We start from the raw sequence: 12,596 nt of genomic DNA on the forward strand, positions 1-12,596 counted from the left end.
TCTGCACAGAGCCGGATAACAGAGTCACTTAAACAGAGTTTCTTGTTTGTGAATTTGGAAAGAGTGGGAATTCAGAGAAGAGGAGGAAGGAGTTGTTCCTTTTTGCCTACATATTGTAGTGCTTTGTATTACAGGTAGATATTTAATTTAATTGCCCATAACTTAATCTAGATCAATTAAGTAGTCAAGAAACAAAACTGTAAATTAAGTTAGCTAAATATAAATGTAATTAAATAGAACACTGTCATATAGGGATGGCAGGGCAGGTGGTGTGCTGCAACTGCAGCATGTGGGAGTTTGTGGAACGCATTGTGATCCCGCACACAACCATGTTTGCAGTAAGTGCCTGCATCTGAGCTGGAGTCTGAGGTGCAGACATTGCGGGGCATCAGGGAGGGGGAAGAGTTATCTGGACACTTTGATCCAGGAGCCAGTCATACCCCTTAGGTTAGATAGTGGTACAGGTCTGCTAACTGGTCAGGGACAGGAGGGTGTGACTGCAACTCAGGCAGGTAAGGGGACCCCAGGTGCAGTGCTGGAGGAGCCTCAGCCTTTGCCCTTATCCAACAGGTATGAGGTTCTTGCTGCCTATGTGGATAAGGGAAAAGCCTGCAGGATGGATGAGCAGGCTGACCATGGGACTATGGTGCAGCAGGTCATTCAAGTGGGGGGAGAGAAAGGGAATATAGTTGTGGTAGGGGACAGTATAGTCAGAGGGATAGATACTGTTCTCTGCAGGGAGTTCCGAAGGTTGTGCTGCCTGCCCGGTGCCTGCGTTAAAGACATCTTCTCGTGGCTGGAGAAGAACTTGGAATGGGAAGGGAAGGATTCAGTTGTCATGGTCCACGTAGGAACCAACGACATAGGTAGAACTATAATGAGGTTCTGCTGAGAGAGCAGTTGGGATCCAAATCACAAAGCAGAACCTCAAAGGTAATAATCTCTGGATTGTTACCTGAGCCACGCACCAATTGGTGTTGGGATTAGCAGATTAGAAGGTTCAATGTGTGGCTCAAAGAGTGGTGTGGGAGGTAGGGGCACTGGCACCAGTACTGGGGAAAGAGGGAGCTGTTCCATTGGGATGGGCTCCTCTGAAACTGGACTGTGATCAGTGTCCTGGTGAATCGAATAACTAGGTGTGGTACACAAGACGCTAAACTAATGAGAGGCAAGGGGAGTGGGAGGGGGATTCAGGAAAGTGTGAGTTTAAAAGCAGCAAGAGAAATGTCAAGGCTCTGGAGCAGAGTTGAGGGTAAAAATAAGCAGAGTGGGTCAGGAAGGGGCAGAGAGGGTAACAAAGGTAATAGGGCATTGTCGACTAAGATGCCATCAGGGAAAAATATTAAAAAGTCAAAGCTAAAGGCACTATATCTGAATGCACGTAGTATTTGCTGCAAAATAGAAGAATTAATAGCGCAGATAGAAATTAATCGGTTTGATCTAATAGCCATTACGGAGTCATGGTTGCAAAGTGTCTACAGTTGACTAAATATTGCAGAATATTTAACTTTTAGAAGAGATAGGCAAAATGGGTAAATGCCAGCGTGATGCCCTGTGCAGCATGAGGTGGCTCAGGAGAAGGTCGGCACTCCTGTTGTTGCTCATGTGGCTGTTGCTCACCACACTCTGAGGACCCAGATGAGAGAGCATAAATCGGGCCCATTCTGATTGTTTAGATGCCACATCCATTTGAATTGACAGAAGCAATCTGTTAATGGTCAGAAATGTTCCTTCAAGAAGATTACAGTGAATATAGAGTTCACTACAAACTATTCCAAAGTGTATGAAGCCGAAGGCACTAGCTCTATGTAGGTCACTTGCAATCAGAATCAGGGGAATTTATAATGGGCAACAAGGAAATGGCAGACCAATTGAACAAATACTTTGGTTCTGTCTTCACTAAGGAAGACACGAATAACCTCCCAAAAATACTAAGGGACCGAGGGTCTATCGAGAAGGGGGAACTGAGGGAAATCCTTATTAGTCAGGAAATAGTGTTAGGGAAATTGAAGGGACCGAAGGCCAATAAATCCCCAGGGCCTGATAGTCTGCATCCCACAGTACTTAAGGAAGTGGTCCATGAATTGGTGGATGCATTGGTGGTCATTTTCCAACATTGTATAGACACTGGTTCAGTTCCTATGGATTGGAGGGTAGCTAATGTAACTGCACTTTTTAAAAAAGGAGGGAGAGAGAAAACAGGGAATTATAGACCAGTTAGCCTGACATCGGTAGTGACAGGATCGGTCCAAGTCAGCATGGATTTACGAACGGGAAATCATGCTTGACAAATCTTCTAGAATTTTTTGAGGATGTAATTAGTAGAGTGGATAAGGGAGAACCAGTGGATGTGGTGTATTTGGACTTTCAAAAGGCTTTTGACAAAGTGCTATACAAAAGATTAGTGTGCAAACTTAAGGCACATGGTATTGGGGGTAATGTATTGACCTGGATAGAGAACTGGTTGGCAGACAGGAAGCAAAGAGTGGGAATAAACGGGACCTTTTCAGAATGGCAGGCAGTGAGTAGTGGGGTGCCGCAGGGTTCAGTGTTGGGAGCGTAGCTATTTACAATTTACATTCATGATTTAGACGAAGGAATTGAACGTAGTATCTCCAAGTTTGCAGATGATACTAAGCTGGGTGGCAGTGCGAGCTGCGAGGAGGATGCGAGGAGGCTGCAGGGGGATTTGGACAGGTTAGGTGAGTGGGCAAATGCATGACAGATGCAGTATAATGTGGATAATGTGAGGTTATCCACTTTGGATGCAAAAACAGGAAGGCAGATTATTATCTGAATGGTGACAGGTTAGTAAAAGGGGAGGTGCAACGAGACCTGGGTGTCATGGTACGTCAGTCATTGAAAGTAGGCATGCAGGTACAGCAGGCAGTAAAGGATGGCATGGTGGCCATCATAGTGAGGGGATTTAAGTACAGGGGCAGGGAGTTCTTACTGCAGTTGTACAGGGCCTTGGTGAGAGCACACCTTGAGTATTGTGTTCAGTTTTGATCTCCTGAGGAAGGACATGCTATTGAGGGAGTGCAGGGAAGGTTCACCAGACTGATTCCCGGGATGGCTGGACTGACATATGAAGAAAGACTGGATCGACTAGGCTGATATTCACTGGAATTTAGAAGAATGAGAGGGGATCTCATAGAAACATATAAAATTCAAACAGGATTGAACAGGTTAGATGCAGGAAAAATGTTCCCGATGTTGGGGAAGTCCAGTACCAGGGGTCACAATCTAAGGATAAGGGGTAAGCCATTTAGGACCGAGATGAGGAGAAATTTCTTCACTCAGAGAATTGTGAACCTGTGGAATTCTCTACCACAGAAAGTTATTGAGACCAGTTCATTAGATATATTCAAAAGGGAGTTAGATGTGGCCCTTACGGCTAAAGGGATCAAGGGGTATGGAGAGAAAGCAGGAATGGGGTACTGAAGTTGCATGATCAGCCATGATCTTATTGAATGGTGGTGCAGGCTTGAAGGGCCGAATGGCCTACTCCTGCACCTACGTTCTATGTTTCTATGAAGATATTCTTTCAAACACTGAAGGTTACAGCTTCTGAGATTGGAAAGTGAACAGCTGTGAAATGGTAGCTTTTATACCACTTCTGCAGCTGTCACCTATTGAAAGCAATGGAGAGTCACTGGGAACCCGACACACTTCCCCGGGACGGCAAACTCCTCAAAAAGTTGCTGAAATGTTAAGTGCCTGGTTATAATCCGCAAATATCTTTCAACGACCTGTTAAGAGAGAAAACAGGGAATTATGGATGTTTGGTCTGACTTCGGTAGTGGGGAAAATGTTGGAATCAATTATTAAAGATGTAATAGCAGCACATTTGGAAAGCAGTGACAGGATCGGTCCAAGTCAGCATGGATTTATGAAAGGGAAATCAGGCTTGACAAATCTTCTAGAATTTTTTGAGGACATAACTAGTAGAGTGGACAAGGGAGAACCAGTGGATGTGGTGTATTTGGACTTTCAAAGGGCTTTTGACAAGGTCCCACACAACAGATTAGTGTGCAAAATTAAAGCACATGGTATTGGGGGTAATGTACTGACATGGATAGGGAACTGGTTGGCAGACAGGAAGCAGAGAGTCGGGATAAATGGGTCCTTTTCAGAATGGCAGGCAGTGACTAGTGGGGCACCGCAAGGTTCAGTGCTGGGACCCCAGCTATTTACAATATACATTAATGATATAGACGAAAGAATTGAATGTAATATCTCCAAGTTTGCAGATGACACTAAGCTGGATGGCAGTGTGAGCTGTGAGGAGGATGCTAAGAGCCTGCAGAGTGACTTGGATTAGTTATGTGAGTGGGGAAATGCATGGCAGATGCAGTATAATGTAGATAATTGTGAGGTTATCCACTTTGGTGGCAAAAACAGGAAGGCAGAATATTATCTGAATGGTGACAGATTAGGAAAAGGGGAGGTGCAACGAGATCGGGGTGTCATGGTACATCAATCATTGAAAGTTGGCATGCAGGTACAGCAGGTGGTGAAGAAGGCAAATGGTATGTTGGTCTTCATAGCGAGAGGATTTGAGTATAGGTCAGGGAGATCTGACTGCAGTTGTACAGGGCCTTGTTGAGGCCACAACTTGAATATTGTGTACAGTTTTAGTCTCCTAATCTGAGGAAGGACATTCTTGCTATTGAGGGAGTGCAGCGAAGGTTCACCAGACTGATTCCCGGGATGGCAGGACTGACATATGAAGAAAAACTGGATCGACTCAGCTTATAATCACTGGAACTTAGAAGAATGAGAGGGGATCTCATAGAAACAAATAACATTCTGATGGGATTGGACATGTTAGATTCAGGAAGAATATTCCTGATGTTGGGGATGTCCAGAACCAGGGGGTCACCGTCTAAGGATAAGTGGTAAGCCATTTAGGACCGAGATGAGGCGATACTTCTTCACTCAGAGAATTGTGAACCTGTGGAATTCTCTACTGTTGAGGCCAGTTCGTTAGATATATTCAAAAGGGAGTTAAATGTGGCCCTTACGGTTAAAGGGATCAAGGGGTATGGAGAGAAAGCAGGAATGGGATCCTAAAGTTGCAAAAATTATCAGCCATGATCATATTGAATGGTGGTGCAGGCTCGAAGGGCCGAATGGCCTACTCCTGCACCTATTTTCTATGTTTCTATGTTAATTGCCTGGCCCGGGTCTGTGAGCACAGGCAGACCCGACAGTTGAGAAACTGATACGGAGGCGTGTTCAGAATGGGATCTCGCCCCGCTGTCAATTAGCCTCCAAACCCAAACTCGCAGGGCTGGGAAGATTCCGGCCATCGTGTGGAGGACGAATTCATAGTATGTATACAAGATAGTGTTCTAGATCAGTATGTTGAGGAACCAAATAGGGACAGGCTATTTTAGATCTAGTATTGTGCAATGAGAAAGTGTTAATTAATAACCCTGTAGTAAAGGGGCCCTTAGGGAAGAGTGATCATAATATGATAGAATTTTATGTTTAGCTTGAAAGTGATTTAATTAAATCCGAAACTAGGGTCTTAAATCTAAACAAAGGAAACTATGTAGGCATGAGGGGAGAGTAGGCTAAGGTAGATTGGGAAATTACGTTAAAAGGTATGACGGTAAACGAGCAATGGCTGGCATTTAAATAATTAATACATAATTTACAACAAATATACATTCCTTTAAGGCACAAAAACCCCACAGGAAAAGTGGTCCAACTGTGGCTAACAAGAGAAGTTAAAGATAGTATTCGATCTGTAAGGGATGGTTTTCAGGGGGACGGCTTTCCCTTCTGACCTTATATGAGCGGTTCCGAATCGCTCTCACACCCTTGGTTCTGGACTCTGGAATTATGAAGGGACTGTGACAGACTTGGACAGACAATCGGTTTCAAGGTAGGAAGCACGTATGGCTTTATTGTGTTTAAAAAGAAGTAAAAGGCACACCTTTAATAACACACACAGAATAGTAATACCAATACACACTGAGGGGTACAACACATAATATGTCAAATTACAGCCTGTGGGGAAAAGAATACAGCTTAAACTCTAAATGGGGTAAAAAGGAGAATGCAAATACATTTACACAAGTTATCCCAGCCTCCCCCCTCCCAATTCCCCTTACTAACTAAGTTATAGCTCTGGGGGCTCAGGGGCTATACTCACCAATCCCTTTTGACAGTTGTTGGTGAATCGCGGTTTCGGGGTTCGCTGCACTTGGCCTTCTAGGCGAGCTGTACCCCGGACGGAGGAGAGGACTTCAGACTGCGTAGTCTTCGATTGGGGTGTGCCGTTGATGCGGTAAGTTGCGTTTTGGAGTATGGTGTAAGTACCCACTTTCTTTGGTTAGGAAAAGTTTTAGTTAGTCCTTTTTGGTAATTTCTCACCCGTTCAGAAGTAGATTGTAGAGTGGTTGTCAATTTGGCTGCTGACAACCTTCAGTTTCGTGGGCCTCGTGCTCGGTCAGTTCTTGATGAGTTCTAGTAGTTTCCTTCACTATTCCATTTCTTCACTCCCCAGCTCCGGCTGCTTGTGTCTGTGTCTGTGTTTGAGTCTGTGAGTTTTTCCTTGTAAAACTGGGAATAGATATACCCCAAAAAGGCTTCCTTATCTCCCACCAAATCTGGCCCAGCTCTTTGTTTCGATTTTGCAGCCCAGCTAACTGAAACTTGATTAAGTGGTTTTAATCTGGCGTTAATAGGCTTTTCAAAGTTGATGAGCTCTCATCCATTGTGCTAGTCTGGCCTGAGCCAGATATTTCTATGCCTGTTGAAATGCTGTTGTAATATGTATGTGACATTTGGGTCCTCTGGGTGGGGTGATAATGTTTCTTCCATGATCGATTGTTTAAATGCTAATGTTTTCTAGGGGCAAGTTTTGAGGGTAAACAGTTCCCAGACAATTTGATTAGCTCCAATGTCCAAACTGGCCCTTTCGAGATTGACTCCACCCCTTTTCTTGCAGACCCAACATTCATCTTTTAAAAATCCCAAATTCGATTAAAGTTCGTAGTTTCTTCCATGTGCACTTTAGGATTTCAAACTTTCTGGTAGATAGTTCCAAATTAAATTCCCTTTCCTATGAGTCCAAACACTGGGGGCGGGGGGTCCCCTTTTATCCCCTGCAGGCCTCATCTGCCCTTTTAAACTCATTTGTGTCCCGAAGTGTTTCCTTCAATTTTAAAAGTCCAGAAAGGGATTCTTCTCCTCTGCAGGGGAAAGGTACAAGGAATCTTTGCGAAATATTGGTAAATTCTACAGATCAAAGAAGGAGGCTAATAATGTTGCCAAAAAGAGCAGTAAGCCTGAGGATTGGGAGTGTTTCAGAATTCAGCAAAGGAGGACCAAGAAATTGATAAAGAAAGAGAAAATAGAACATGAGAGTAAACTAGCGAGCGATATAAAAACAGACTATAAAAACTTCTATAGGTATGTAAAAAGGAAAAGATTAGTGAAAGTAAATGTGGGTTCCTTACAAGTTGAGATGGAGAAATTATAATGAGGAACAAGGACATGGCAGAGAAATTAAACAAATAATTTGGGGGCGAAATTGCCCTGTGTCCCACTTGTAGGCGGTAACCAGCTGGGACCGGGACTTCCTGCTCCTGGCCCGCCCCCGCCGCTGAATTGTGCTTACCGTCCCTCACAGGAAGTGAAGCGCAATCTGGTGCCCTCCACTTCCTTTATGGACGAGGCACTACTGGAGCAGGGAGTGAAGCACTACACAGACACTCCACATACTGTTGACACGCTTCAACACCCACCCCTTAGCTTAAAGGGGAGAACCTCTGATGACCCTGCATTCAAAGCCCCAATGGGGGCGCTTGGCAAAATCGGCGGATTTTTTTTGGGTGGTTTGGCCCAAACCTCCCCTTTAACTTGCGCTGTGCGAGCAGTCGACTGCCCTGTAGCCGCCCACTGAACCTGTCGCTGGCTTCAGCGGGCAATATCCAATTTAGGGTCTGGGGCGCTGACTATGGTGATCATGTTATCATCGCCGGTGAAGCAGGGCGCTACGGGTTACCGCCGCCGCTAAAGCCCCCGGAATTTAGCAGGAGTTGTTAGCGGTGCCGCACCCGGGCCAAAACTCATTTGCCGCCCGTTAACCGCCCCCCGCCCCCCCCGGGGCACTAACGGGAGGCGCAAACGACCCGAATTTCGAGGCCTAGATGTCCAGAGAAGTCCAGGAATTCAGAAAACAAATTTGAGAAGCAGAGAGCAGAGGTGGGGAATGGGTAATGGAGATTTAAAGCTGTGAAATTGTGGTTGGGGCTAAAATGCACCAACTGATGGATCCTGGGGAACTTGATCAGTGCCAGTGCGGAGATTTGGGAGAGAAAGGGCAAAGGATGGCATGGGATTCCTGGGGGTAGAAGTGAAACGTTCCAGAGCTCCTTATGGGACTGCCAGCCGAGTGGCAGATATCCACGGTCAATTACAGTTTTAAAGTGACGTCTCTGGATCTTTTTGTATCTGTGGAGAGATCTGACATAGAATTTACACACAAAAACAGGCCATTCGGCCCAATTGGTCTATGCCCATGTTTGTGCTCCACACGAGCCTCCTCCCACCCTGCTTCATCTCATCCTATCAGCATAACCTTTTATTCCTTTCTCCCTCATGTACTTATATAACTTCTTCTTAAATGCTATTCATAGAATTAATTAGAGTATGCAGCAGAGACACATTCCATTTGATCCAACCAGTCCATGCCAACAATTAGGCTCCACTAGAGCCTAGGTGATCAGATAAGTTAAAGTGGAGATGGTTAAATCGGAGAGGTGATATTAGCAGGAGACAGGATGAGAGAAATCAAAGCAGTAAAAGACACAGAGAGCGTGTGAAGGAGACTGCGTGAATGGCGGGAGAGGTAGGTAGAAAGGTCAGTGTGCCAAGACGGACAAAATGGAGCAGACCCAGTGCCGGCAGGGCCTGCTGGAAGAATAAACAGGTGGGCACCGAGGGTGCAGACCACCCTGTCCATACGGTGTTATGATGGGTGGTGGAGTGGAGTCCCCATGCCCAGCACCAATCTGCTCCTTCCTCCCATCCCTGGACATTCCAGCTCATCCATCGAACATCGCCAGCACCTTCTGCCAGAGAGAACATGGAAGCTGCAGTGAAAGTTGTTGATGTTAAGGTTAAGGCCAAGGGGCTGCAAAGTGTCTTGTAGGATGCTGAGATATTGTTCCTCACTTGAGTTGAACTTCGTTTGAACAGTGTAGAAGGCCAAAGACAAAAAGGTCAGAGTGGGAGGGAGAATTGAAGTGGCAAAACAGAGTGAGCTTGGTGATGATCGCTCCTGAAGAGGAGTTTGAAACTGAGTGGACAGTCAGCAAAACCAGGCAAGTAAATGAGAATCAGTTCCAATTAATTAAGTCGAAAGTCAAGCAGACATTAGATTGTAGTAATGGCAGGATCAGGAGATAAAGTGAATGATGCATTATGAATAATGTGAGATAGCCTGGATTTGCAATATATACAGAAGGATTGGAGATGCAAGGAGATTAATTGAGAATGACATCACAGCACTGCAAGGGGTTACCTTTAGGATATAGAAAGACACTAGCCACGAGAATGAGATCGGGAGTTCTGAGGGATTTAAGTCAGGGGATAGATAGCCTGTTTTGTAGCCATTAATGCATTGCCTCCCAAGTGCCAGAGTAGGAAACAGAACAGAGCTGGCAGAATAAGTTCTAAGAATGGAGAGATCTAGCCAGAAGTCACAGTTCATATAGGAACCAATAAAATAGGAAAGCACAGGATGGAGGCGTGACCAATAGAGAGATTTGGTCACTCTCAGAAAGACCAAGGATCTCAGCATATTTGCACAGGTGTCTGAAAGTAAATTTAAAAGTTAGGTACTGTTAACTTTGTCAAGCTGCAGAGAACGTGTAATATTGTCTGGTATGCAAGAAGTTACTTCAAAGATATTATTCCAAAGCAGCATTGTGTGTCCCCTATCCAATTTTGACAGCTTGAAAATCGGTTGGGTACAGACTGATAGTTGCATCCTACTGTAAGTGGCAGCTATATTTGTGGGAAAACACTGCTTGAATTCTGTGAAGGGCAGACCACCTAATGAGAGATACATTTTTAATATCCTTTGCTTCTCAGTATTGTGAAAGGATTTTTATGGTATATGTGATGTGGATTATGTTACTTATGAGATGCTCAATGATGCCAAACCTGAGGGTAATATTTAATGTAAAAATCCAAAACTGAACAGAGATCTTTGAGAAAGAGTTTGAGTGGGAAAAATGTGTCCCCTTAGTGCCGTCAATGGGGCACGAGACCAGTCTCGCTCGAGGCAAGGTGAATCCAGTGCCGCCGCCAAATCTGGCACTGCCCCGTAGCGCCACCAGTAAGAGGTATTGCCGGGAACGACAACGTCAGGTAGATAGGAAAGGGCAGGGTGTGTGAGATCAGAAAGATCAGTGAGTGTGCAATGCTCAATAACCACCCGATTTGCAAAATTCATTCTTGCCACTTATCTCAATGCCTGGAGTAAACACCGCCAAGGAGAGCTGGCATGCAGCACCAGGAAACCGGCTCCAGGGACATTCGTTAAAGGGATCATCAGTCAGGAGAGAGAAAATGGGGAACGACAGACCAGTTAGCCGGATATCAGTACGAGGAAAAATGCTAGAATCTATTTTTAAGGACATGGCAATGGGGCACTTAGAAAATAATAATGGGATTGGGCAGAGTCAACTTGGATTTATGAAAGGGAAATCATGTTTACCAAATCTGTTAGAGTATTTTGAGTTTGTAACCAGCAGAATAGATAAGGGGGAAACCAGTGGATGTGGTGTATTTGAATTTTCAGAATGCATTTGATATGGTGCCAAACAAGAGGTTACTAAACAAAATTAGGGCTCATGGGATTGAGGGTAATATACTAGCATGGATTGAGAATAGGACAGAAAACAGAGAGTAGGAATAAACGGGTCATTTTCGGGTTGGCAGACTGTAACTAGTGGGATACCGCAAGGATCCGTCCTTGTGCCCAGCTATTCACAATCTATATCAATGATTTGGATGAGGGGACCAAATATAATATATCCAAGTTTGTTAATGTTACAAAGCTAGGTGGGAATGTAAGTTGTGAGGAGGATGCAAAGAGGCTTCAGGGGGATATAGACAGGCTAAGTGAGTGGGCAAGAACATGGCAAAGTTAACCACCTTGGTAGGAAAAATAGAAAAGCAGAGTATTTTTTAAATGGTGAGAGATTGGCAAATGTTGGTGTTCAGAGGGACCTGGCTGTCCTTGTACATGAATCACTGAAAATTAACATGCAGGTACAGCAAGCAATTAAGAAAGCAAATGGTATGTTGGCCTTTATTACAAGAAGATTTGAGTATAAGAGTAACGATGTCTTACTGTAATTGTATCATCGTCATCATGATCATCATAGGCGGTCCCTCGAACGAGGATGACTTGCTTCCACATGAGTTTGTAGATATTTCAATAAAGGACCCAATGTTCCAGTCCTGAACTTCAGGGGTGGAAGATGCCTGTGCGTGGATTTTTTTAACGTGTGGTGACCGTTGCTCATTAGCCACCATACGGGCTTGACAGAGCTGGGCCTTTATCCAGTGGCAAGGGTTGAGCAGGACGACTGGAGACCAGCTCTGCTGCACGGACCTAGTGTGCACACATATCGCAGTGTGGGCTGGCCCATGCTGACCCTAGGCCCTCGGCTCTTCTGGGACCCATGACCTCATTTTTCGCACCTCCGTCATGATCTCGCGCCGCTCCTCCGCCACAAACATAATTGTGTGCAATTATATAGGCCCCTGGTGAGACTGCACCTGGAGTATTGTGTACAGTTTTGGTCTCCTTACCCAAGGAAGGATATACTTGCCATTGAGAGAGTGCAACGAAGGTTCACCAGGCTGATTCCTGGGATGGGGGGATTATCCTATGAGGAGAGATTGAGTAAACTGGGCCTATATTCTCCAGAGTTTAGAAGAATGAGAGGTGATCTCATTGAAACAGACAAAATTCATACAGGGCTAGACAGGGTAGATGCAGGGAGGGTGTTTCCCCTGTCTGGGCAGTCTAGAACCAGGAGTCACAATTTCAGAATAAGGGGTTGGCCATTTAGGACTGAGGTGAGGAGAAACTTCTTCACTTCTTCAGAGGGTGGTGAATCTTTGGAATTCTTTTCCCCAGACGGCTGTGGAGGCTCAGTCTTTGAGTATATTCATGACAGAAATCGATAGATTTTGAACATTAAGGGATTATGGAGACAGTGTAAAGAGGGGAAATGGGGAAAAGAGGTGAACTAATTCAAATTATGAAGGAGATCAGTAGGGTAGACTTACAGAAGATGATTTCACTTGAGGCAGAATCCAAACTAGGAGCCATTAATAAATCCAAGTCACTAATAAATCCAAGACGGAATTCAGGATAAACTTATTTTACAGTGGTTAAAATGTGGAACTCGCTCCCACAATGAGCAGTTGAGGTGAATAGCATGGATGTAATTGAGGGGAAGTTAGACATGTACATGAGGGTGAAAGGGTGAAAAGGTTATGCTGATAGGATTAGGTGAAGGTCTGTTTCTGTGTTAATTCTATAGAATGTCACC

General features: G+C 44.8%; 1 protein-coding gene across 1 annotated transcript in view; it reads left to right on the forward strand.

Moving 5' to 3' along the window:
* Positions 1-254: 254 nt before the first annotated feature.
* The window catches only part of LOC139257283 (aldo-keto reductase family 1 member D1-like), a 40,301-nt gene continuing 27,959 nt past the window's right edge, over positions 255-12,596 (forward strand). Inside the window, exon 1 of the mRNA XM_070874420.1 lies at positions 255-338. Coding sequence (XP_070730521.1) covers positions 255-338 — 84 coding nt within the window. The remainder of the gene's footprint in view (positions 339-12,596) is intronic.

The sequence above is a fragment of the Pristiophorus japonicus genome, unplaced genomic scaffold (assembly GCF_044704955.1).
Source record: "Pristiophorus japonicus isolate sPriJap1 unplaced genomic scaffold, sPriJap1.hap1 HAP1_SCAFFOLD_810, whole genome shotgun sequence".
Classification (NCBI taxonomy): domain Eukaryota; kingdom Metazoa; phylum Chordata; class Chondrichthyes; family Pristiophoridae; genus Pristiophorus; species Pristiophorus japonicus.